This window comes from Cottoperca gobio, chromosome 19, assembly GCF_900634415.1.
Source record: "Cottoperca gobio chromosome 19, fCotGob3.1, whole genome shotgun sequence".
In the NCBI taxonomy this organism is placed as follows: Eukaryota; Metazoa; Chordata; class Actinopteri; order Perciformes; family Bovichtidae; genus Cottoperca; species Cottoperca gobio.
In genome coordinates, this window is record NC_041373.1 from 17,696,848 (window position 1) to 17,723,944 (window position 27,097).

The window sequence follows — 27,097 nt, forward strand, 5'->3', positions numbered from 1 at the left end:
AGCTATGGGAGAGGTGCTTACTCCTGATTCACCCACTAGTCTTCAGATTAATGGAGATTTCCACAACTCTTCGGCGCTAAACAACATGACATTCACTCATTAATGCGGAGTTGGTGCTGGTAAGCAGTTTCTGTGAAAATGACGCACACACATAGAGAAGATGCCCTTCCTCTCTCTCCATGGCTCAATCCCTCACTGCTTTTACTTGATCTGCCAAACGAGGCTTAGTAATGTAGCTGAGCGTGTTCTTTATTTATTCCCTTTCACTGACTCTTAGGTGCCTTGGTTGTGCGATGTGAAGGCAAGAAATGGCAGAGAGTGGAATGAATGGGGAGAGAAGAAGCGAGGATAAAGGAGGAGGAGGAGGCGGAGGTGGATCTCCTCAGTCGCCCCACAGCCCGGCTCTTGGACTCTCCCCAGTCGGTGGGACCAAGAGGCATCTCCCTCGAGGGATTGTGATTCAGCTCACTGGGACAGAGGGAGAATGGGACAGTCTAGACGACAGTGAGCTCATCTTCTCCCTTGACCACGATGACGACTACCCCTCTATATCTCTCTCAAAGGAGAGGCAGCTTTCTGTTGAGGATGACAGAAAGTTGCAGTCCCAAGCTTTCCACGTCCCTCTTTCCCCCTCGTCCCCTGGCTCTCTGGGCAACTGCTCGGCCATTGGCCCCGGCTTCCTCTCCCCTGGCCTTTCGTCTCCCACCCACCGACCCTTCGCAAGCCTTGTCAAGTCTCTCTCCACAGAGCTGGAGCTCAAAGAAGGCTCCACCCTCAGACCTAGGCCCCTTCTCAGCCTCGTAAAGTCGATCTCCACGGAGCTCTCCCGCTCAGAGCCAGAGGTATCACAGTCGAAGTCAGACTCCCGCCTCAACATCCATCTGTGGAAGCAGTTCACCCAACCAAAAATGCGCAGCAATGGGGACTCTCGCACCGCACCCCCTTCTCCTTGCTCGCACTCTCCAGTTGGAGAGGGTCTGCGAGGGGGCTTCTTCAAAATGGAGTTAGAGGACACCAAGAGGAAGCTCTCGGAGGCTGTGCACGAGCCTTTGAGCAGCATGTTCAGTAAGATCATGAGAGAGGAGAGCACGGGAGGCCCCAAATACCAGTGTAAGAGCCAGGGGGCTCATCCGGTCAGCTCCAGAGGTTTGGGGCGTGAAGGTAACACGGACACGGTTCTCTCTGAGTCTCCTGTGAGGAACACTAGAAAAACAGATGCTGATGTTTCACCTGTGTTTGACTGGCCTTCTGTTAGACCTCCTGGGAGAAGTCAGCGTAGCCCCTGCCCTGTGCATCACCACAGGCAACATCACCGGGATGAGGAGCTGGAAATATGTACAGACGGAGACATAATGCAAGTATTAGCCATGGAGACTCACGGACAGGCGAGGAGATCTCCTACCCTTGCAGCACCCCTGGTTAGGACTTCTCCCCGTTCTCAGCCACCTCACCCTCTTCCACGCATGACTTTATTCGGTGTGGCATTGCTGTCCTATGGCTATTTCATTCTACCTCTCAGTCCTTACCTCTCTGGCCTGGCTCTGGGATTAGCATTGGGCTTCTTGCTAGGACTGTTGCTCATTAGGATGGGTTCCCCCAGGTCCCGCTGCTCAGCTCCTTCATACAGACCAGTACAGACTCTGTTGGGAGAGGGGATTCTGACAGGTGTCCGTACTGAACCTGACACCCTCAAGGTAACTGTGTAAAAGAGTGTCACATTTCTGTTCTCACCTTTTTTTCCGCCTCTGTCTCAATCTAATACTGACACATTTCTCAACATGTCTTCATTAAATGACATTTTTGAATCTTGTTTACGGCTTAGCATTTATGCGTCCGGCCTTCTTCTTCTTCTTGCATTACCACCACCTGCTGGACGGTCCCTGGTCCCATCTATTCCGTCATTAGGGTTAGGGTTACGGAAATGTTCTTGAACGCAGTGTATGTGTGAACAGTGCCACCAGCAGTGCCTCCACTAATTTACGTGGAACTACGTGTGAAAGAAGCTCTAGTGAAAGGGACTAGAAAATACAGTAACAAGAGTACTTGTAATTTGTTTTCACTTGAGCTAATTTCTTCTAAGAGAACAGAGAACTTCAGATCCTCTGCTGACTGCCAACAATGCACGTATACACTTTAATGATAAAAACCGCCGGAGCCACATTGGTAATTACTGTTTGCCTCCTGGCTGAGCTTGACACGGGGAAACTGAAGAGGACAGTTACCAACCCAGACACTGTCAACTCCAGAGGCAATTAGTGGGAGATTCAGGCAGGAGGAAGCTGTAATTTGTCAGGGCACAAGGTTAGTGGGGGGTGGAAAGTCGTGTTGATGGTTTGAAATGGGGAGTTAACTGTCTCAGTGTTGAGGTAATTCCCTTGTTTGGTCATTAGCAGGTTCAGTCTGCTGGTTGTTGACATGTGAAAGTCAAAGCCGCAAGGTTTGTGAGGTGTCTGGTAATCAGACGACAGCCTGAGAACAGTCAAGGTGTCAAGGACGGAGGCTGACAACGCTATTAATAAAGTACAACATTTGTTAGTATGAGTAATACATTCTTTATTTGGGGACACCAAGCTCTTAAAAAGATGCATCCATCTCAATGAACACTTCTGCATATTTCAGTCTGAGCAAAGTTTTTATCCTAAAGCTTCTTTTTTATTAATGAATCATGTTAAAACTAACAGATTTACAAAGTTGGTTTTAAAGCATCTTAAATTACGTTAGCATTTACGAGATCAATGCATCTCTCGTGTTCGTACACTACTTATGTATCTACAGCCAGAAGATGGTTAGCTTAGCTTAGCATGAGTCTTGTCTTTGCCTTTGTCTTACCATGTTCAATCGTTTAATTGTGCATTTATTACTAATTTTAATGTGCATAGTGTTGATTGAAATTAACTCTTATATTCTGCTATTTCAGGGCTGGATGAATGAGATACATGACTACGACCCAGAAACCTACCATCCAGCTCTGACTCACTCCGTGTTTGCCGCCCTGGAGGGCTCCTGTCTCCGTCTGGACTCCCCGCGTAACAACATCAGCCGCAGGGCCACGTATGATGAGAGAGTCCACGAGGCCGCCTTCGTCAAGTCACGCTCCTTTCAGCTTGCAAAAAGCAAAGTATGATGACTAAGCAACCGTGTTTGTTTGTTTTTTTATGTGAAGGCCTAACATATTTTAATATTCTGGTGATGTTCTGATATCTAGGGCAGAGCTACACTACACTTAGTCTAACTTTATGTAAGATTCACTATCCAATTAATGAATGCATTGGATGTTGGAGTGACATTAAGTTCATTGCATGACATTGCTAGTAATGCCTGAGAGAAAGAAGAAAACAAAGATGGAGGAACCAATCTACCAAGGCCAATAAGTGAAGAATAATGCGTGTATCTTTGTATCCCCTCCAAAATAAAATGGGTTCTTCCATAGCCCATGCTAAACCCTTCCAACAAGTTTCATGACAATCAGACCAGTAGTTTTGTCCATAATCCTGCTGACCAAAACCAAAAACGTAACCTCTTTGGCGGAGGTAATCAACTTCTAAAACTGGTTCAACTCTTAAGAATGTATTAATAATTCATATCTGACTGCATTGCCCATTTAACAGTTGTATTTAGCTTTCACCCAACAAAACTCTGCCACTGATCCCCAAAGGTATCCCTGCTGCCATCTGTGCTGGCTCGAAAGAGGTTGTGGAACCCGAAGTATCCCATCTGCATCCAACTGGCCGGGGGAGCGAACTCTCAAGAGGCTGAGGGAGGAAGGTCGGAGGAGAGTCGGGGGGTGGAGGAGCCGGGAGCTGAACCTGCAAGTCCACAACAAAGCTCCTCCAAACACGTCCACGACCTTCCCATGACTCTTTACCTCTTTGGCCGCACAGGAAGAGAGAAGGAAGAGTGGTTTCGTCACTTCCTGCTCGTATCTACGGACACGGAGAGGGGAAAGGATAGGGAAAGACAGAAGCCTGGCAGATGTGAATCCAGATCGGGTATGAGAAATGTATATAATGCATTAGAGAAGAGAGGACTTCCACATAAGGCATCTATACATATGTGTGGATTATGGATTACACGCTCCAATTCTTTGCATTTCAAAGACAATCCCTTTCGAGGGAACGCAGTTGTTTGGTGACATGACAGGGCGGAGGAATCAGAAAAGAAAAGCTTAATTTTTATTGTATTTTGAAGAATATTACTACGGGAGAATATATAATACCCAGTTGCGTTTTATTTTCTGATGCAAATCTGTCATTTAATCTGTCATCTGTCACATTTCACACGGTCACACTCTTGTTAAATACATTAGTTCGGAGCAGGAACAGATTTTGGTTGTGTGATTTTAAGGAATAGTTTCACGTTCTGGGTAATGCATTCGTTTTTTGAGTCGGATGAGATGATTACTACTTTAATACATTCTCATGTCTGTCATTTATTAAGTATTGAGCAGGAGTTATAAGAGGGTTAAGCTTAGTTTAGCTTAGCATAAAGACTAGAAATAGGGGGAAACAGCTCGCCTGGCTCCGGCAAAAGGTAACAAAAAGCTCACATGGTAAATGTTGTATCATTTCTACAACAACAACAGCTGTCCTGTTCATCACTGCTGCGCTCAGTTTATCAGAAACATTGCTCTTCTCTTCCTGGAGTTTTTCACATTAAAAGCCCACCTATGAAAGGAAAGCTACAGCTTCAAAAGGCAACGCCTGACGTGATGAACCAAAATATATTGATTTCCAAATGCTGCCTGTTTTCTCCCAGGTGACACCGCATTGGCACCGAGCGTTACTGCCCAAGGTAATGTAGGCAGCAGTGACGACGACGCCCCCTTCACACCTCCAGCCTCCTGCATCCCTGCAGCTCCTGTCTGTCAGACCTCCAGTAGCACCTGGGGCCTTTCAATGCTCGACTACCCAGGATACATGGCTCGTCTCCTGGCCACAGACGAGTCAACCCCCCTCTCCAGTCCTGGAGGCAGCGGCAGTGCGGAGACGAGCCCGACCACCATGAAAGGAACTGTAAGTCATGCTTGCTGATACGAATGAACTAAGGCTGTAGGGACAGTTGTATCGCATGTGCAGTAAAGTGACACAGCACAATGGCAATGCCCAGTATCAAATGGCAGTGAAGAATATCCAGCCTTTTACGAAATGATTCTATTTTCTTCTGTTTTTACCTCTAAACTGTATTAAACCTGCACCTTTCTGGTCCTTGCTCAGCTCTCACTCAGGTGTCTTTTTTTTACAGTGCACCTGTGATGTAGCAGAGCATTCTGGGACGAGCCAGACTGCGTGGGCGAACGCTCTAATTGGTCGAATCTTCTGGGACTTCCTGCGAGAGAAGCACTGGGCTGACGTGGTTTCCCGCAAGATCCAGAAGAAGCTGAGCAAGATCAGAGTGAGAGCAGTTTTATTTAAAGTTAATGTGGCAATTTAAAGGCACAGATAGGCTAACTATAGGTGTGGTGCTTTAAAATAAAATAGAAATCACAGTTAGACAGGTAAATCTGTAAATACCTCTATACATAAAGAGATACAGAGATAGTATGAGTAATAATACATATTAAGTAAAACATATATGTATATAATAATAACTAATATAAAGAAAGAGATAAAAACTGAGATTAGAATTAATTCATTAATTCATTAAAAAGAAATAGCAATACATATATTAAAGTATATTACATTAAGTAATTCATTAAGTACAAATTAATTAATACAAAATAGGGGAATAACAAAAAGAATATATACAATTTACTGTATATATTTCTCTAAAAAGAAAGGTATAATTGTTACATATATACCCACAGTGTGATGCATTATGATATATTCTTCACAGCTGCCTTACTTTATGAATGAGCTGACTCTGACGGAGCTGGATATGGGCTGCTCTATGCCACACATCACTACTACCTCCAGACCAGAGGTAAACCACAGAGGTGAGTACAAACTGAAGATCAAACACACACACAAAAAAAGAATATACGCAATGTGCAAACACACAAATGCAAGAGATGAGTGAGAAGATGACCTGTTGCTCGTGTGATTACAGCCGAGCACTGCAGAGCATCAGATCAGACGCTCTTATCCTGTTGTAATCTTACGGAGCAGGAGAGCCATTACGACCTTCAACATTTAGAGAATATTGGCTTTTGGGAGTGTGTGTGTGTGTGTGTGTGTGTGTGTGTGTGTGTGTGTGTGTGTGTGTGTGTGTGTGTGTGTGTGTGTGTGTGTGTGTGTGTGTGTGTGTTTTAAAATCAGGCAATCTGGCAGACAACATGTGTGTCAGCATGCATCTATGTGTGCATCCTCATGATTTTTGTTTCTCCGCTCCAATTCACTGCTACACAACCGCCCGGCAACAAATGATCCTGTTTTCAGCCCTTAAAGGGGATTTTAAATCTGCCGTAATTTGTTATAAATTTAATTTCAAGCCTTGATAATCACTGTAAAAGCTGTTTAATCTGCCCACTAAGCTGTGTGTATGTGTGTGTGTGTGTGTGTGTGTGTGTGTGTGTGTGTGTGTGTGTGTGTGTGTGTGTGTGTGTGTGTGTGTGTGTGTGTGTGTGTGTGTGTGTGTTGTCTTGATTTGTGTGTTCTGGTGATGACCTCTTCCCGCTGTCCCTCCCTGTAGGCCTGTGGGTGGAGCTGCAGCTGGTCTACACTGGTGCCCTGCAGATGACTCTGCAGACCAAGTTCAACCTGTCCAAGCTGGGTAAAGAGGGGGGTCAGGATACAGACTGCACCACGGAGACCGGTAGCCCACGGTCAGCTCTACACACACTCTGCACACACACAGTCTTGTTTCCATCACTTCAGAGGACATTACATTGATTTACATAGAAACTTCCATAACCCTAACCCTGACCTTAACTCAACATCAACCCAAGTCTTCACCCTGATCATACGTTATGGGGACTTGCATTATGCACACACACACACACACACACACACACACACACACACACACACACACACACACACACACACACACACACAGTCATTTTTATATAGATATACTGTGATATTTTACATTTACTGGATATTGAACTGAGAGGTAGTTTATGGACAGAATAACCGCATAATCACAGCTAATCCAGTGAATGTAATACTTTACAAATTAAGAAACCAACAAGTCCTGCAACACATACAACCACATAGGTCATTGGTTCGTACCCTTTAATACGACCCACAGGAGCGTTTCATACATTTGCGCCCCTACAGGTGTCATCAACATGTGTTATGTGCCATAAATTGTGTACGTGACGTAAATGAACATCCACCCTGACCTCCTCCAGTCCTCTGTGGACTCTTTATACATCACCTGACGTAACATGTATTTAAATCAATGCCTCAGTATTTCTAACATCTTAAGGTGTATTGCATCATATTATAGTAGCAGAAGTAATAACCAACACAACAGTAAACCCTGTATTTTCATTCCTATCATACCACACACACACAAATAAATATTTCTATCCCTTTAACCCTCTGATCTACACGTTAGATTGATTAGTGTGGACCTGCCTGTCATAGACCTGCAGGATTACAGTCCAAACGAAGCTTCACATTAGCTGTGTGCTGCATTTGAAGCTTTTCACAGAGATGAAAATCAAAACTTGTGTTTGGTAATCTTTAAACCACCTTTTGATTTGTTCTTATACATGCATCTGTTCAGAAGTCGATCTGCATTGTTGAAGTTACATTGCTGTTCCATGCATAACCGTAATTGTGTCATCCAGCCACCCGTTCCTAACTTATCTCTGCCCCGTGCTTCCTCCCAGCTGCAGGCCCATCTTCAGTGTGTTGGCGGACAGTGATGAAGAGTCCTCCAGCGCTGGTTCATCTGATGAGGAAGAGCTGCTTCTCTCTGAGCCTCAGGGCCCAGTGGGGGAGAAGGGATCCACACCAGTAACTGATGGGTGAATGATACATTTAATGTAGTGTAATGAACGTGTACATGTGTTTCATTAGTACAAAAGTACTAAAAAACATTACAAATGCTATTTTTGTGTGATGCTTAATTAAAAAGACTTTTGCATAAACAGCTAATTAAAAAGGGAGAAAGTGTAACTTTTAGTAAGCAACACCTCCAAGTGTTACTTCTACCCTTCTGTGTTGTGAATGTACATTTTTCCAAAGCAGAAAATAAACCGCGCTGACGTCACATGCCAGATGGTCGCTTTCCTTTTCATTTACATTCCAGACTTTCATTTCTCCTCAACTTTTGACTTTAGCATCTGAACACTAAATCTCCTCTCCTCTCCTCTAATCCTGTTTTTCAGGGCGGCGGGCGGAAAGACTGGAAAGAAGATTTGGAGATTTGTGGACAAAATCACTAAATCCAAGTATTTCCAGAAGGCGACAGAGAACGAGTTCATCAAGAAGAAGTTTGAGGAGATGTCCAACACGCCCCTGCTGCTCACTGTGGAGGTTCAAGAGCTGTCGGGGTCTCTGGTCGTCAACATCCCGCCGCCCCCTACAGACAGAATATGGTAAATACTCATGCATTAGTGCATTACACAGTTTATTATATGGTTGAGGTTACTGGGAGACTATAAAACCCCATTGTCACTGTCTTTGTCTATTGCAATGAACACTTTCTCTTGTTCGGATGCCAGTTTGCATATATCCTCTTGCTTTTTTTGTGTTTCTGAATAATATTGTAAATGACATTTTATGGGAAGTAACAAATGATTTCTCTTTGTAGATTAGCTCCTTGTTTACCCACTTAAAACCCTAAATCAATATTAGAAGTTCAGATTTGTTGCTATTTTAGTTGCTCTGGATTATAACTGACCAATACTGGATTTATGAGACCTATGTCTAAGTCTTTAAAGATATCTGATGAAGATATATCGGCTGAAATTCACAGACTGTGTATTGAAAGTGGACGTAGTCACCGTCACGCCACCGATTGGTTTGTTGTTTACCGTTTTGAAGCCTCGAGTTTGGCATTTTGGCTATCGCCATCTTGGTTTTTTTGGAACCAGAAGTGACACGAGAGGGTGGAGATAAGTAGGCTACAACCGAACGCTGAGCAAAACATTTTTAGGCAACCGATGAACTGAAAGTTCTTAGATGAAAACATTGTTTATTTTACTGTAAATGGGATCATAATTTACTAAATGAACATCATGCTGCACTGAAGAAGACTTAAAACTAGCGATTGAGACCAACTGAAGTAATAAATCAAGTAAGAAGTCGGGTAATTTTCTCATTGACTTCTATGCAATTTCCCTTCTTCTTGCAACCAGAGGAGTCGCCCCCTGCTGGCCATTAGTGAGAATGCAGGTTTAAGGCACTTCCGCATTGGCTTCACTTTTCAGACCCGGAGGTTGACGCTTGATATACCATATTAATATATTAATATATATATTTCTTTTTAACCGATTTCACTCTGTGGTGCCAAAACACAATGCAAGTTCAGAAGCAAGTTGTTAATTCAAGAACGAATCGGTTCATCCTGTTTGTGACTGCATGTGGTGTGACTCATTTTTCGCACCTCATCTCCGACCAAAAGAACATTTATTTATTCTACCAATCCATTTTAGTTAGAGACAACATGAGACTGAAATGTGGCTGAAAACATCAACTCGATGTAGATTTGTTATTGTTACGATCTCCTCCGTAGGTACAGCTTCTGCGTGCCCCCCAAGCTGGATCTGCACGTCCGTCCCAAACTAGGGGAGAGGGAGGTGACTTTTTGTCATGTGACCGAGTGGATTGAAAAGAAACTGCAGGATGAGTTCCAGGTACAAAAATGCATGAATAATAAAAACAATGCTGTCATTTTCTCATCCTTTTCTCACAATTATGTTTTTTCTTTCTCTAGAAAGTGTTTGTACTCCCAAACATGGACGACATATATGTACCCCTGATGCACTCGGGGGTGGACAGCCCTCAAGCCCCCCAGCACCTGTCCTCTCAGTCCCAACGCTCCCAATGGTCCTCCACAGAGTCCATCGAGAGGATCCCACCGGAGATCTCAGAGTCTGACTAGTGCCTCATGTCGATGATCAAAAGGAGAGCTCCAACGGCGTATGAAGGCCATTGTAGGTACAAATAACAAACTCGACCAATCAGAGCCGAGGAGTCTCAAACGCAGACGCTGATCAACCTTACCCTAAGAACGGATTCATGTATTCACAGTGAGAAAAAGCGGAATAAGCAGAAGAATGAGAACATAAAGTTACATTTGTTTTATAGACTTGTGTTAATGTGTGAACGAGGAGTTTCTAAAGGTTTCTAAATGTTTAGCTCTGCTGAGTCCGAAGGTTTGTTTGTCACAGATTCCTGAACAAAGGACTACAAGTGATACCTTTTTACAAATGTTTACATGTGAATGATCCCTATGAGACTATCTATAAATGTAGCTGCTTTGATGTTTACAGCTCAATGTCACTTTGGATATAAGATGATGGACATTATTAATTAAAACATAGAAACACACCTGGCAGTTTTATTCTCCTCAATGACGCAGAGTAAATGTTTGTGAGGCGTTGATCGTGAAAAGTCTATTAAACATAACAATGCACGGCCACTTCATTAATTACTTTAATTTAGCTCTTATTAAACTGTGCTTATGATTTGACGTATCCTACATTGTCCCTCCCTGGTCCTCATATGCCAAAGACAAAAACCTGCTTGTCAAGTTCCAGACATTGTTTCCTTTGTTAGTTATTGTTTCATATGGCAAATCTCCAAAAACGCTAAATATTTTAAATGATCCTTAAAATCAAACGCCCTAAAACCCATTGTTGTGAGCTCTACTCATTTACCTCAAGTGCATCTGAACTGGAGCAAATTGCAGGAGGATGATGTCATCAAATGCTCATTGCATGAAGAGAAAAGTAAATCAATGACACAGAATTCAAGATGGAAAGCAAAGATTCAAATGACGAAAACAGAACATGGTGGAAAAACAGCCTGTACAAAATGCAAAGTCCTGATGCAGAAAATGAAATCACATGGGGAGGAAGTGTGATAATGTGTGGGAGGGTGTGTGTGCACATGTCGCTCTGTGGGACACAGTTATTTGCCGTGTGGTTCATTAGACAGGCCCTAAGTGTTGTGTTTTAAACTCTTAGAGATGCAAACTCATTGGTGAATGAAATTATTCCACAGCGGAAAATATCTACAACTTATTAATTATATATATATATATATATATATATATATATATATATATATATATATATAGTTTGATCTGAAAATATAACTAAACATATAACCAAGTTATTATTGATTATTACGTCTGATTTCATCCAATGTTTAAGAACCCTGGTGAGAAAGGTGCTAAAAACAAAATGAGTACATCTATGATTGAGGGATTCCCTTCTCACGGCAACATGGCGACGGCTTTTAGCTCTCAGCTAACGGTGCTACCAGCTCTGACAAACAGAGCCTGTGTTACCATAAGAGAAACCAGAGAGGGCTATGCTTTGGTCATGAAGCTGTTATGGTCCAACCCCACTGTACACGACCGGTTTGCATGTTGCATCCGCCCTGTTGCTTGTAGGATCCTATTTACTCCTGCTCTGAACTCTGCAACGCTGCTTACTAAGACAGTTGCTGAAATAACTATTTTTCTTTACATGGTTAGATGATCAACTACGATACTATTATCATTGGTTAAGCAGTTCCTGGTTGCACAAACAGCTGTTCAGAAAGTCGGCTGTGCTGCTTGATGTTTGCACCATTTGGATCTTTTAAATTGTCCCGCCCTGCGGCTGCACATTAACCTCAGTGCTGAGCAATAAACTCGCCATTAGGGCAAAGAAACAAGGGGAATGTGACTTCATTTTCGGCCCAGGACAACATTACTCACTCTAAATTACTAAAAGGACCTTTAAAGTCATTTAAATAAAGACAATGTTTATGAAAAGTAGGACATTAACGTGATCATACACCATACAGAGGCTACAAGCTAACACTAGAGGGCAGCACCTGCTCATCATTCAGCAGCACTTCTCTACCTGCATGGCTGGGGAGGCACTGACTCTTTCAGATTTACAAATATATGAACCCAACTGAGAAGCTTATTCACCATTTTCTTGGCAGCATGAACATTGACTACTGGTTATGTTTCATATCTCATATCAGCATTCTTTATACACACACAGGTAAGGTACATATATGGCCAAAAAAGAAGGCTACATTTATAGCAGCTCAGAGAGGTACATGTATTTGTTCTGCACCCTCCATCGCGTTTTTAGTCTGATGCTTTGATTCATTTGAATACAGACTGCACTTGGCTCACGTGCGCCCTCTTCAGTGCGGGCTCACGTGCGCCCTCTTCAGTGCGGGCTCACGTGCGCCCTCTTCAGTGCGGGCTCACGTGCGCCCTCTTCAGTGCGGCAGAGTACTGTCTGCCTCACCTGGTGTCTTCTCACTGTGGTTTTATGTCACATCAGCAAGACTAAATATGTTACACACATACATTACACACATTAACTGGACTATGGAAAGTCAGGACGCATAATAAAAGTGTCTGTAAACATTATATTGGTGACATACAGAGAGATAGCAACAGGCACGCGCCAAATGCGATTGTGCAATCCGAGGTGAGGTGAGGCCCGTCGCTGCCTCAGCTCGCTTCTCTCCTGTATCTGAACAGAGGATACGCACATTCAGCGATTTTGACAATATAAAAAGGATCAAAATGATTGGAATCATACAGAAAATGCAGTTATAGCACAGACCAGTGGACAAATACACATTTATATTTAATTGTTTTTATTTTTTTACTTTTCATGATGACACTCCCCTGACCACACGTCCCTGCATCCTTTGAGTATATGTTCATAGTTTTCTCAAGTCTATCTTCATCCAGCTCTCACATACCTACATGTTTAATAAAAGCGCACAAAGAAATCCCTTCTAAAAGCAGTTTGACGTGAACGAGGAGTTATTGTATATCATGTACTCCAGGAGAGAGAAGGTCTGTAAGTAAGTCTGTTATTCTTGGAAGGGAAATGTTCCTTTTTTACTTCCTCCTATCCTATTTCTGAAAGTGCCTTGGCACCACAGTCTGCTCCTCTGCTTTAAAGATAAATGAAATGAGTAAAATCAACAATAACAACAACAAAAGCCTTTTTCTTTATTAATGCACGTTAGACAGTTAGGACACCCGAGTTTGTCCAAATTAAAAAACATGATTGACCATCTTTAGTAAATGCTAAATAGCTTTGGTGATCAAAGTCCAATACTAGTGAGATAAGTTCAATGCCATCGGCCTTTTTAACTGAAGACATTTTGGTATGAAAAAAGGTGCAAATAATTTAATTAACGTTGAATTCCATTAAGTTGCTTCGGTGTTAGGGTCCGGGTGTTGCGCATGCTGCCTCACGATCATGGTCTACTGGGACACTTGAATAGAACATGGTTAATGGTGTTCCTAACACTTTCTTTTATCTTTTACGTTTTAAGAATAAAAACTGAACTTGCAGAATAATCTCTTTGTCAGATCATCAGCAAATACATGATTAACTGCATGTGTTGCAGACATCTTTGTACAGAGTGAATAATTAATTAGGGAGTAAATAAAACTTGTGTGCAAATATTTTCCTTTCCTTTCCTTTGCTGATGGACATTATGTATTGTTTCGTTGCCCCAAATACAAATAGTGGGAATGTTTGTGATCTAATGCATCGCATTCATACATACAGTACATTCTTCAATACTACAAAGAATACATCTCGTGCCACTTCCTGAAGGTTCTTCGGGAACTGTATGACACACTCTCTCACTCACACACACACACACACACACACACACTCACACTCATCAAACTGGTTTGGGGACTTTTTTTGCGTGCGTTTATGAAGGACCTCACGGGCCGTACACACAAGCACCCCCCAAAGATACGTGAACGCCCCCCTTTCTAAAATATTGCTTCCAGCGCCCCCAACGTTCTCTGAACGCCCCCTGGGGGGTGCTGCCGCCCCCATTGAGAACCCCTGGTCTACTGGGACACTTGAATAGAACATGGTTAATGGTGTTCCTAACACTTTTCCTACATTTTTTTCATAATTTCTTTCTTTTATCTTTTACGTTTTAAGAATAAAAACTGAACTTGCAGAATAATCTCTTTGTCAGATCATCAGCAAATACATGATTGACTGCATGTGTTGCAGACATCTTTGTACAGAGTGAATAATTAATTAGGGAGTAAATAAAACTTGTGTGCAAATATTTTCCTTTCCTTTCCTTTGCTGATGGACATTATGTATTGTTTCGTTGCCCCAAATACAAATAGTGGGAATGTTTGTGATCTAATGCATCGCATTCATACATACAGTACATTCTTCAATACTACAAAGAATACATCTCGTGCCACTTCCTGAAGGTTCTTCGGGAACTGTATGACACACTCTCTCACTCACACACACACACACTCACACACTGCACACACACACACACACACACACACACACACACACACACACACACACACACACACACACACTCACACACACACTCATCAAACTGGTTTGGGGATTGTACACAATGTGCTAACAGTCTACCCAGAGGGCATATTTTCTCATAATACAGTGACTGGGACATCATATTTTCCTTTCTTCCTGACAATTAGTGTCACGCATAAAGCAAACAAAGGAGTTACTGTGACCTCCACGTCTATTTCCTTTAACTGCGTGGCAAATGAATGATGATAAATGTCACATTTATTGCCATATTTTTTTTTTTCTCGCCACATTTACTTGAGCAAACAGAATATAATAAAATGATGTAAATCTTTAACTTACTCTTGATCTCCAGTAATAATGTGGTGAAACATTATAAAAAATCATAAAAACATTCATTGCTAACGCATTAAATTGACACATAAAGCACAATTATTGAAACTGACACAACTATTCGCACATTCTCACACTTTTTCTAAAACACTTTTATACTTTAGTCACAGAAATCTAACATGTTGTGACTTCTTTGCCTTTTCAATGCACATTTACAGTAAAGCGTTCGGTCTCGACCGGCTGTTTATCAAGTGTCTTGAGACGACTTCTGCTATGATTTGCCGCTGCATCAATAAAAACTTGCTTTTTAAATCACTTTCCTGCAGGTTAAAGCAGCAAACACGGCCGTCAGGTGTATTTACAGTAATTGTAAACTCAACAATCATTTTTGCCTCCACAAATGTTTTTGCTGTGTTTATTTACTATATTCTATTTAGAATATGATCTGCTGTGATATTCAGTGCAGAATACAACCTTTGGAAATACTCACTTTAATTGGCTTTTTATACATTATTGTATACAAGTGTTTCATTTTGCTAAATATAAGAGTCTTCTGCTACTTGTGTGTCTGTGTGTGTGGTTGTGTGAATTGTGTGTAGCGTTTTGACTAAATGAACCCTGTGCTTAAGAAATCGTAAAACAAAAATGTAAAAAACGTTTCTGTGACCTGGAACAATCGGCATCATATCTCTTCTCCAGAGACGTTTTGATGGATGTTGTTGCCTTAAGCAGATAAGCACTAAAATAAACTCTTTATTTGGAGACTCAGCTCACTACACTTAGCCTATCACTGATGAACGCAGGGAAAGCACCTGAAGCTGAATCACACGTTTAAATATGATCTTCTCCGTCAACTCCGACTACTGTTGTTTACACGCATTGCTTAATCATAACCCAGGCTCAAAGGAACAAAGGCTAATGCTGTAAAGGCTAATGCTATAATTTCTCTGCCGTGACTCAATGTTCCATCATCGCACACACTGTAATTATTAAAACATGGATACGACTCACCTTACAACTTCATACATTGTGTCACTTTGGAAATCTCAAAAGTTCCTCTGACATCTCTGAATGTTTTGAGAATTCTGTTTTTGTGTGCAAACGTTGTATGACATTAAATCCTGAAACACTTAAAGGTGGAAGAAATTCTGAAATGTTTCAAAAAGTTGATTTTATTTTGATAACGACACAATGAGGTTGCAGTAAGGCACACACAACTTTAGCTCAATGCTAACATCTGTATGCTAACATAATCACAATGCTGACATCTGTATGCTAATATGCTCACGATGCTGACATCTGTATGCTAACATGCTCACAATGCTGACATCTGTATGCTAACATGCTCACGATGCTGACATCTGTATGCTAATATGCTCACAATGCTGACATCTGTATGCTAATATGCTCACAATGCTGACATCTGTATGCTAACATGCTCACAATGCTGACATCTGTATGCTAACATGCTCACGATGCTGACATCTGTATGCTAACATGCTCACAATGCTGACATCTGTATGCTAACATGCTCACAATGGTGATATATGTATGCTAATATGCTCAAAATGCTAAAATCTGTATGCTAACATGCTCACAATGCTGACTTCTGTATGCTAACATGCTCACGATGCTGACATCTGTATGCTAACATGCTCACAATGCTAACATCTGTATGCTAACATGCTCACGATGCTGACATATGTATGCTAACATGCTCACAATGCTAACATCTGTATGCTAACATGCGCACAATGCTAATATGCTGATGTTTGTAAGTGTTCACCATGTTTTTAGTTCAGCATGTGAACATTTGCTAATTAGTGTTAGATATAAAAGGTTGGCTACTGGAAATGTTCTTGGTTATTTATGGTATTTGATCATAAAGCAAAGTATTGGATAAAATAAATGATGATGGCGCTATATGAAAAGTTAATGGATTATTACAACCTGTGGGGTAAATGGCTATGTGCACCAAATTTCAGGCTGTCCATCTTGTGTTTATTTATTTATTTAATGAGCTTTGTGCAGCATTTAGATGTAAATACAGTGATCTGTCAAGTCAACCCCTGCAGACATGCTGCACTATCGTCCCAGTTACACCAAGTTTCACTCACTGCCTCTGGCTGGAAAAATCTTATCCTTTGTCTTCATATGCAACAACATTAGGAAAGAAACACACCCACATACTCACCTGTCAGCACTGATGGATGTGAATGTTTGATGAGGGTCCCTATTCTAATTGCCAAAGACTATTCACATTTTTCATATAATATTCTTAACTTGTAAGATCTCAGATTAGCTCATTTGTATCTGTTTTAAATGTATTTTTAAAGACATTTTTATTCATTTATTTTCTTAAAGCTTATATTAGGTTTTGTATTTTCCCCCCATGTGTTTAGTGTATTTTTAACCCATTTTTTTATTTCTTTTGGTTTGTATTTACAGGCTCCAGTGGCGCAATTGGTCAGCGCGCGGTACTTATAAGACAGTAACCTGCAGAGTGATGCCGAGGCTGTGAGTTCAAGCCTCACCTGGAGCAGAGTAGTTTTAGGGTGAAGATCACTCTGTAGGTGTTCTGGTACCTGTTACCTGATCACATCTATAGTCGCTGCTCCTAATTATGGGATGGTTTAAATTCATTATTGTTACTTGTTGCTATTAATCCCCATTAAATCATGACCAAAACAAAACGTGGCCAGAGATTTAGAAAGCATCTTCCTGCAGCAAAGTGCGTTCAGATATTTGTAAAGAACATATTTAATGTAGAAACACCTGAAAAGTTGTGTTTACCTAAACACATACCGACTCTTCTCTTCTGTATTCATTGAACAGGCACATCTTGTTACTTATTTTTAGATTTTATTAACATGTTTTTGTCAAACGTCACAGTATGAAGCTGTATCGTGAACAAGTTATAATGCAACACATACTGTACTTACAGGGACAATAATAGAAAGAAGATAAATTACTGTTGTGAATGATATAGCAAACATGCATAATAATTTAATGATAACTTTTCTATAATCAAACAATTCAGAGCTGTCAAATAAACGAGGATACATAAAACAGCTTAGTGTAAATAACTTTTCAACTCCAACAAACCACATTAGTGGCTTCAAAGCTAGAGAAAATATGAGTTTACTACTGTATGACAACGTCACATACATTTCTTCTTCTCCTTCGAACGCTTCACTGAAGCTACATAAGTATTATTATTATTATTATTATTACTATTATTATCCTACTGAGTGAAATATTCAATCGTAAGGTGCTATGCTCCATTTGAAAGTGAAATTTCTAGACATCATCATAGTATTCAGCGTACTTTCATCTTTGTACGATGCTGCACAAAACACATTTGACTGACAGAACCTGTGAGGTGGAACAGGTCAAATATGTTACATCAATACTAAATAACTAAGGATTGTGACTCCCTAGCGACGGTAGATGGACTCCGGCTGAATCTGGAGCCGGGTCTTGGTGGCCAGGGCTGCCTTGCGGGTCATGGTGGTGCAGCGGGTCAGGATCTCCTCTGTTTTGGGTCTGGGTGGCACCCGGGGAGCCACGGATGACGTCTCGCTGCCTTTGGAGCTGGCAGATCCAGTGCTCTCGAAGCTAGTGTTGGAGAGGCTGAGAGCGATTTCGCCGAGACTAGGCCGGGGGGGGGAGGCTGCAGGACTTCCTGTGCGGCCCTGATTCTGCGCTTCCTCAATTAAACTCGAGGAGGATTCGCTGCTTGAGGAGAAGTCGGAGAAGCCCGCGTCGCTCGTGTCGCTCGCGTCGGTCGGTGCTCATGCTGCGTGCACGGGCATCATCTGCGGTTGAGGCGTCTCTCTCCATCTGTGTTTGGGACCAGGTCTCAGAGAGGACATCCAGAGATCGGGCCCTGAGGAGACGCCCGCGCTCTCCTCTGGACTGACCTGCAGACTCAGGGTGTGGGCCGTCTTCTTCGTTGATGCTGTATGGACGAAGAGTCTGAGCTTCCCTGGGGGTTGACAGGTTCAGAGTGGAGCTGTGCAGCTTTCTCTGCAGGGTGTAAAGGCCTGCTCGTGGGTTGTTGTAAGGTTGCAGGTTCATGGAGGGGATGTATCCACCTTTGCCATTGAAACTAAAGGGAGAAAGACAATTTATTTAAACTTTGTTCAACAATTGCAAACTATGACAACACCCTGGATTAGTTTAGGAATGTACTTTTCTTTAATGTCTATATGAACAATAGTACGTTTGTGATGTGTTTGCATGGAAAGACAATGAAGGAGCATTCATGAAGGCGTCACCGCAGATGTATATTCCCGTTCTCTATTGTATGCAGTGCAGACAGATATGATTGTAATACCTGATAAGCCACCATCCGTCGTCAGACTTCCTCAGCACCTCCACCACAGAGCCGATGGGCACGGACACTTCGTCATTATTCTTCGCCGTGTAACTCCTCATGGCACAGTACAGGGCACCTAAAGGTCACAAAGAAGACATCGAGCTCAGTAACTGCTGCACAGTTCAGGAATGTCTACATAAAAGTGAGTTTTAGTAGAAGGGCAGAGATGCATGTTAACTTCCAACGGTTAAAGAGCGCTCCCCAGTGGTGTTTCTTTGTAAAAAAGGGATTTGAAATATGTGCACCTGGCATGTATCGATGCCAGATGTCACACCAATGTCAGGCTTAAAGCAATGAGGATAGAAACCCTTCTGGTGATAAATGATATTGACATTATGAATGCTAAATGCAACAATAAGCATGTTGTCTCTGAAAGAAGTAACGTGACTCCTACAGGGAAGCTTTTGGGGACAAGTTTTACAAACATGAATTGTGAAATACCGCCAATTTCATTGGATGTGTGAGTTTAAAGAATATATGAAGACTATTAAACTTTTAAATACTTAAAGAAGTGATAAAACTGTAAGATTGCATGATGAAATCTTTAAAAGAAGAATAATGTAGACTTTTCTTTCTTGTAAGTTTATTTACCCCTAATGTGTTTTTTTATATTAATTCTAGTTATTTATTTAAATGCATTATGTTGAGTTGTTGAGCACATTTCAATGATCTCTCTACGTGCATTCTTAAAGTAACACACACCTGCAAGCTGGAATCCAGCGTCATCCTCGGCCTCGCCGTCCAATAACTCTAAGTAGGGAGCAGGAAACCAAGCCAGAGTCTTATCTTCGTTCTCCACCAGCCACCAACCTGGAGAGGAAGAAAGAAAACACACTTTCAGCTAAACAGAAACGGGTGTGAACGTAGCTCAAGATTTGTTTGGATGATTTCCAGTAAGCAGCTGCATGAAAGCTGAAGCACTGACCTGCAGGATCTTTGATCAGCACGTCCAGCTTCTCGTTCACGGCGACCTTAAACGGACGGTTCTTGGTATCCTTTGTCTCGTATGCAGACACGCAGCAGTAAGTCTGGGTGATAAACGGGTGAGTGACGCTGCCTGCATGCTGGCGAGTCACATTCCCTCCTCCTCCGCCTGAGCCATCAGGCAGATCATCCGACATCAGGATCATGATGCTGTGTGAGAGAGAAGGTGGTTTAATAATCATAACTTCTGTTATCTTATCATCTCAACTAACGCACAGACATGACAACCAACCTGTTCTTGGTGAAGTCCGACTGCAGGTCGTGGTCTTTGGGCATGAAGAACTGTTCCAGCTCTGAGCTCTGAGTTACAGTTTGGTCGCACTTGAGCAGTTTGTCGCAGTAGCTCTCCAGGAACTTCATGCGTTGGACTGATCGCTTGGATCCTTTCTTCTGGCTGCTCTTCCTGGCCTGCCCTGGAGAGAGGAGAGGAAAACGGCTTCAAGATTAATACCAGATTTGCTGAGAAGATCATCATAATTTAGAAATAGCTAAATGTATTTTCCGTGGCTTTCTCTAAATGCTTTACGTTTTTTTCAAGAAAGATAAAAGATAAAAACATGTAAAAAGATGCTCTAATACAACATTGTACCTCAGAGGACAAACAAGCCAACTGTTTGTAAAGATATTAAACTGTAACATGTAACACATGAAATAATCTTACCTCTAAATTTGGGGATCACTCTGTCGTTTTTCCTGAAAGGGTTCATGGTAGGGAATCTCTTTTTCAGCTGCCTCTGTTTGGGGAGAAAATACATTTTTATTCATTATTATTTCTACAATATAAACATCTTATTTTGCACACAAGATGAGATTCTTTTTCTTTGGGACTTACATGAAATTTCTTGAAATCCTGGAAGGACCTGTAAACAATCACTTCAGTCTCGTCAGACCATAACACAGAGATCATGAACATCTGTGGACAGAGAAACACAATAAAGGATGAAGGGACGAGAAATACAAACAAACACAGCAAAGATATTTAACTCTTCAGATAAATCTCTTACCTTCAGTTTGGGTAAGTCTCTGTGGACGGCTCCGATAATGCGGGCACTGATTACAAAGCGTTTATCACCAGCCATTGTGCGCGTGTTAATGTCTCAGCTCTCGCGATGAATAGCTGCTTTATTGCCCTTCAGTCTCCGGTGAACTGACTCTGCTGAGGTGCTGTTTCGGAGAGTTTGCTGCCGTAGATATACTCTCCACTCACCGGAGGCGGAGTCGTAACACACCTGAGGGCTGGAGGAAAGGATGCACACATGCAGAGGTGTGGTCAGGTTGTATCTGTGACGTGTAGCACCTGGATGAGCAACACAGACATCATGCAGGACAATGTAGCTGCGCGTGCATTCTTGCACGTATCCGTGAAAACCCCCGTAGTGATGCTTGCTGGATTCAGTTTGAACATGAACCATTTTATCGACTAGCAATAAATGATTGATAATGCAAGTTTATTTCGTGTTATAATACTTTTATTACTATTGCCCATGAAAACATTTGCAAGAGTTTTGCCCCATAGTCAGTTAATGGTCATAAATACTATATTATTATATTAAAAACATATTTTGTGACAAATTGCTTCAGCAAAGTGCATTTTAAGGACTTGGGAAACGTACAACTTCCCTTTCTTGACAAAAGTTAGCTAACGACAAGCTAACTAGAGGATTGAGATCGCTCTGCTCGTATTAAGCTAACGTGCAGCCATGAGGTTAGCATAAAGACTGGAGAAAGGGAGAAACAGTTAGCCTCTTTCCAAAGGCAACAAAATCAGAAAAATAACTATTCCCAACTTTAAGTTTGGCCTGGCCGCACCTCGCCGCAGAATCAAAATGGCTGCCGCAGCTCTCTATTAGCGTAGCATGGCAGATCGCCGCAAACTGCACTTCGCCGCTCCCCAAAGTGAATTTGGTGTAAAAGTCTTTATACACCAGGGACGAAACACAAAGACGAAACGTAAATACTGAACATTCATTGACAATTTTTCACGTTCAAAGCTTTCAGCCCGTCGCTGCCTCAGCTCGCTTCTCTCCTGTATCTGAACAGAGGATATGCACATTCAGCGATTTTGACAATATAAAAAGGATCAAAATGATTGGAATCGTAGCAGAAAAAGCAGTTATAGCACAGACCAGTGGACAAATACACATTTATATTTAATTGTTTTTATTTTTTTACTTTTCATGATGACACTCCCCTGACCGCACGTCCCTGCATCCTTTGAGTATATGTTCATAGTTTTCTCAAGTCTATCTTCATCCAGCTCTCACATACCTACATGTATAATAAAAGCGCACAAAGAAATCCCTTCTAAAAGCAGTTTGACGTGAACGAGGAGTTATTGTATATCATGTACTCCAGGAGAGAGAAGGTCTGTAAGTAAGTCTGTTATTCTTGGAAGGGAAATGTTCCTTTTTTACTTCCTCCTATCCTATTTCTGAAAGTGCCTTGGCACCACAGTCTGCTCCTCTGCTTTAAAGATAAATGAAATGAGTAAAATCAACAATAACAACAACAAAAGCCTTTTTCTTTATTAATGCACGTTAGACAGTTAGGACACCCGAGTTTGTCCAAATTAAAAAACATGATTGACCATCTTTAGTAAATGCTAAATAGCTTTGGTGATCAAAGTCCAATACTAGTGAGATAAGTTCAATGCCATCGGCCTTTTTAACTGAAGACATTTTGGTATGAAAAAAGGTGCAAATAATTTAATTAACGTTGAATTCCATTAAGCTGCTTCAGCGTCAGGGTCCTGGTGTTGCTCACGATCATGGTCTACTGGGACACTTGAATAGAACATGGTTAATGGTGTTCCTAACACTTTTCCTACATTTTTTTCATAATTTCTTTCTTTTATCTTTTACGTTTTAAGAATAAAAACTGAACTTGCAGAATAATCTCTTTGTCAGATCATCAGCAAATACATGATTGACTGCATGTGTTGCAGACATATTTGTACAGAATGAATAATTAATTAAGGAGTAAATAAAACTTGTGTGCAAATATTTTCCTTTCCTTTCCTTTGCTGATGGACATTATGTATTGTTTCGTTGCCCCAAATACAAATAGTGGGAATGTTTGTGATCTAATGCATCGCATTCATACATACAGTACATTCTTCAATATTACAAAGAATACATCTCGTGCCACTTCCTGAAGGTTCTTCGGGAACTGTATGACACACTCTCTCACTCACACACACACACACACACACACACACACTCACACTCATCAAACTGGTTTGGGGACTTTTTTTGCGTGCGTTTATGAATGACCTCACGGGCCGTACACACAAACACCCCCCAAAGACACGTAAACGCCCCCCTTTCTAAAATATTGATTCCAGCGCCCCAACCTTCTCTGAACGCCCCCTGGGGGGTGCTGCCGCCCCCATTGAGAACTCCTGGTCTACTGGGACACTTGAATAGAACATGGTTAATGGTGTTCCTAACACTTTTCCTACATTTTTTTCATAATTTCTTTCTTTTATCTTTTACGTTTTAAGAATAAAAACTGAACTTGCAGAATAATCTCTTTGTCAGATCATCAGCAAATACATGATTGACTGCATGTGTTGCAGACATCTTTGTACAGAGTGAATAATTAATTAGGGAGTAAATAAAACTTGTGTGCAAATATTTTCCTTTCCTTTCCTTTGCTGATGGACATTATGTATTGTTTCGTTGCCCCAAATACAAATATTGGGAATGTTTGTGATCTAATGCATCGCATTCATACATACAGTACATTCTTCAATACTACAAAGAATACATCTCGTGCCACTTCCTGAAGGTTCTTCGGGAACTGTATGACACACTCTCTCACTCACACACACACACACACACACACACACACACACACACACACACACACACACACACACACACTCACACACACACTCATCAAACTGGTTTGGGGATTGTACACAATGTGTTAACAGTCTACCCAGTGGGCATATTTTCTCATAATACAGTGACTGGGACATCATATTTTCCTTTCTTCCTGACAATTAGTGTCACGCATAAAGCAAACAAAGGAGTTACTGTGACCTCCACGTCTATTTCCTTTAACTGCGTGGCAAATGAATGATGATAAATGTCACATTTATTGCCATATTTGTTTTTTACTCGCCACATTTACTTGAGCAAACAGAATATAATAAAATGATGTAAATCTTTAACTTACTCTTGATCTCCAGTAATAATGTGGTGAAACATTATAAAAAATCATAAAAACATTCATTAAATTGACACATAAAGCACAATTATTGAAACTGACAAAACTATTTGCACATTCTCACACTTTTTCTAAAACACTTTTATACTTTAGTCACAGAAATCTAACATGTTGTGACTTCTTTGCCTTTTCAATGCACATTTACAGTAAAGCGTTCGGTCTCGACCGGCTGTTTATCAAGTGTCTTGAGACGACTTCTGCTATGATTTGCCGCTGCATCAATAAAAACTTGCTTTTTAAATCACTTTCCTGCAGGTTAAAGCAGCAAACACGGCCGTCAGGTGTATTTACAGTAATTGTAAATTCAACAATCATTTTTGCCTCCACAAATGTTTTTGCTGTGTTTATTTACTATATTCTATTTAGAATATGATCTGCTGTGATATTCAGTGCAGAATACAACCTTTGGAAATACTCACTTTAATTGGCTTTTTATACATTATTGTATACAAGTGTTTCATTTTGCTAAATATAAGAGTCTTCTGCTACTTGTGTGTCTGTGTGTGTGGTTGTGTGAATTGTGTGTAGCGTTTTGACTAAATGAGCCCTGTGCTTAAGAAATCGTAAAACAAAAATGTAAAAAAACGTTTCTGTGACCTGGAACAATCGGCATCATATCTCTTCTCCAGAGATGTTTTGATGGATGTTGTTGCCTTAAGCAGATAAGCACTAAAATAAACTCTTTATTTGGAGACTCAGCTCACTACACTTAGCCTATCACTGATGAACGCAGGGAAAGCACCTGAATCACACGTTTAAATATGATCTTCTCCGTCAACTCCGACTACTGTTGTTTACACGCATTGCTTAATCATAACCCAGGCTCAAAGGAACAAAGGCTAATGCTGTAAAGGCTAATGCTATAATTTCTCTGCCGTGACTCAATGTTCCATCATCGCACACACTGTAATTATTAAAACATGGATACGACTCACCTTACAACTTCATACATTGTGTCACTTTGGAAATCTCAAAAGTTCCTCTGACATCTCTGAATGTTTTGAGAATTCTGTTTTTGTGTGCAAACGTTGTATGACATTAAATCCTGAAACACTTAAAGGTGGAAGAAATTCTGAAATGTTTCAAAAAGTTGATTTTATTTTGATAACGACACAATGAGGTTGCAGTAAGGCACACACAACTTTAGCTCAATGCTAACATCTGTATGCTAACATAATCACAATGCTGACATCTGTATCCTAACATACTCACAATGCTAACATCTGTATGCTAACATTGTCACAATGTTAACATCTGTATGCTAACATGCTCAAAATGCTGACATCTGTATGCTAACATGCTCACAATGCTGACATCTGTATGCTAATATGCTCACAATGCTGACATCTGTATGCTAACATGCTCACAATGCTGACATCTGTATGCTAACATGCTCACGATGCTGACATCTGTATGCTAACATGCTCACAATGCTGACATCTGTATGCTAACTTGTTCACGATGCTGATATATGTATGCTAATATGCTCAAAATGCTAAAATCTGTATGCTAACATGCTCACGAGGCTGACATATGTATGCTAATATGCTCACAATGCTGACTTCTGTATGCTAACATGCTCACGAGGCTGACATATGTATGCTAATATGCTCACAATGCTGACTTCTGTATGCTAACATGCTCACAATGCTGACATATGTATGCTAACATGCTCACCATGTTAACATCTGCATGTGAACATTCTCACCATGTTAACATCTGCATGCTAACATGCTCACAATGCTGACATCTGTATGCTGACATGCTCACAATGCTGACATATGTATGCTAACATGCTCACAATGCTAACATCTGTATGCTAAGATGCTCACAATGCTAATATGCTGATGTTTGGAAGTGTTCACCATGTTTTTAGTTCAGCATGCGAACATTTGCTAATTAGTGTTAGATATAAAAGGTTGGCTACTGCAAATGCTCTTGTTTTTTTCTGGTATTTGATCATAAAGCAAAGTATTGGATAAAATAAATGATGATGGCGCTATTTGAAAAGTTAATGGATTATTACAACCTGTGGGGTAAATGGCTATGTGCACCAAATTTCAGGCTGTCCATCTTGTGTTTATTTATTTTTTTAATGAGCTTTGTGCAGCATTTAGATGTAAATACAGTGATCTGTCAAGTCAACCCCTGCAGACATGCTGCCTCTGGCTGGAAAAATCTTATCCTTTGTCTTCATATGCAACAACATTAGGAAAGAAACACACCCACATACTCACCTGTCAGCACTGATGGATGTGAATGTTTGATGAGGGTCCCTATTCTAATTGCCAAAGACTATTCACATTTTTCATATAATATTCTTAACTTGTAAGATCTCAGATTAGCTCATTTGTATCTGTTTTAAATGTATTTTTAAAGACATTTTTATTCATTTATTTTCTTAAAGCTTTTATTAGGTTTTGTTTTTCCCCCCATGTGTTTAGTGTATTTTTAACCAATCTTTTGACTTCTTATGGTTTATATTTACAGGCTCCAGTGGCGCAATCGGTCAGCGCGCGGTACTTATAAGACAGTAACCTGCAGAGTGATGCCGAGGCTGTGAGTTCAAGCCTCACCTGGAGCAGAGTAGTTTTAGGGTGAAGATCACTCTGTAGGTGTTCTGGTACCTGTTACCTGATCACATCTATAGTCGCTGCTCCTAATTATGGGATGGTTTAAATTCATTATTGTTACTTGTTGCTATTAATCCCCATTAAATCATGACCAAAACAAAACGTGGCCAGAGA

At 41.1% G+C, this 27,097-nt stretch overlaps 2 protein-coding genes and 2 non-coding genes across 4 annotated transcripts; 3 read left to right on the top strand and 1 right to left on the bottom strand.

Moving 5' to 3' along the window:
- The first annotated feature begins 308 nt into the window (after positions 1-308).
- tex2l (testis expressed 2, like) lies at positions 309-10,447 on the top strand. Its single transcript, XM_029456495.1, has 11 exons — positions 309-1,694; positions 2,918-3,118; positions 3,656-3,989; positions 4,756-5,012; positions 5,242-5,391; positions 5,833-5,932; positions 6,628-6,760; positions 7,778-7,915; positions 8,279-8,488; positions 9,628-9,748; positions 9,829-10,447. Exons 1-11 carry the CDS (start codon positions 309-311, stop codon positions 9,994-9,996), a joined length of 3,198 nt encoding a protein of 1,065 aa, XP_029312355.1. The 3' UTR covers positions 9,997-10,447.
- A 6,753-nt stretch (positions 10,448-17,200) lies between these two features.
- On the top strand, positions 17,201-17,294 carry trnai-uau (transfer RNA isoleucine (anticodon UAU)). The gene is made up of 2 exons: positions 17,201-17,238; positions 17,259-17,294. It is a non-coding gene; the product is annotated as a tRNA-Ile (tRNA).
- Positions 17,295-18,439: 1,145 nt separating this feature from the next.
- LOC115024665 (NADPH oxidase organizer 1-like) lies at positions 18,440-21,380 on the bottom strand. The gene is made up of 8 exons (XM_029456447.1): positions 21,122-21,380; positions 20,950-21,030; positions 20,779-20,851; positions 20,350-20,530; positions 20,059-20,267; positions 19,836-19,943; positions 19,092-19,209; positions 18,440-18,863 (listed from the first exon to the last, which is right to left on the bottom strand). The coding sequence occupies exons 1-8, from the start codon at positions 21,194-21,196 to the stop codon at positions 18,464-18,466; spliced, it is 1,245 nt and encodes a 414-aa protein (XP_029312307.1). The 5' UTR covers positions 21,197-21,380; the 3' UTR covers positions 18,440-18,463.
- Positions 21,381-26,840: 5,460 nt separating this feature from the next.
- Positions 26,841-26,934, top strand: trnai-uau (transfer RNA isoleucine (anticodon UAU)). Its single transcript has 2 exons — positions 26,841-26,878; positions 26,899-26,934. It is a non-coding gene; the product is annotated as a tRNA-Ile (tRNA).
- The last annotated feature ends 163 nt before the right edge of the window (positions 26,935-27,097 follow it).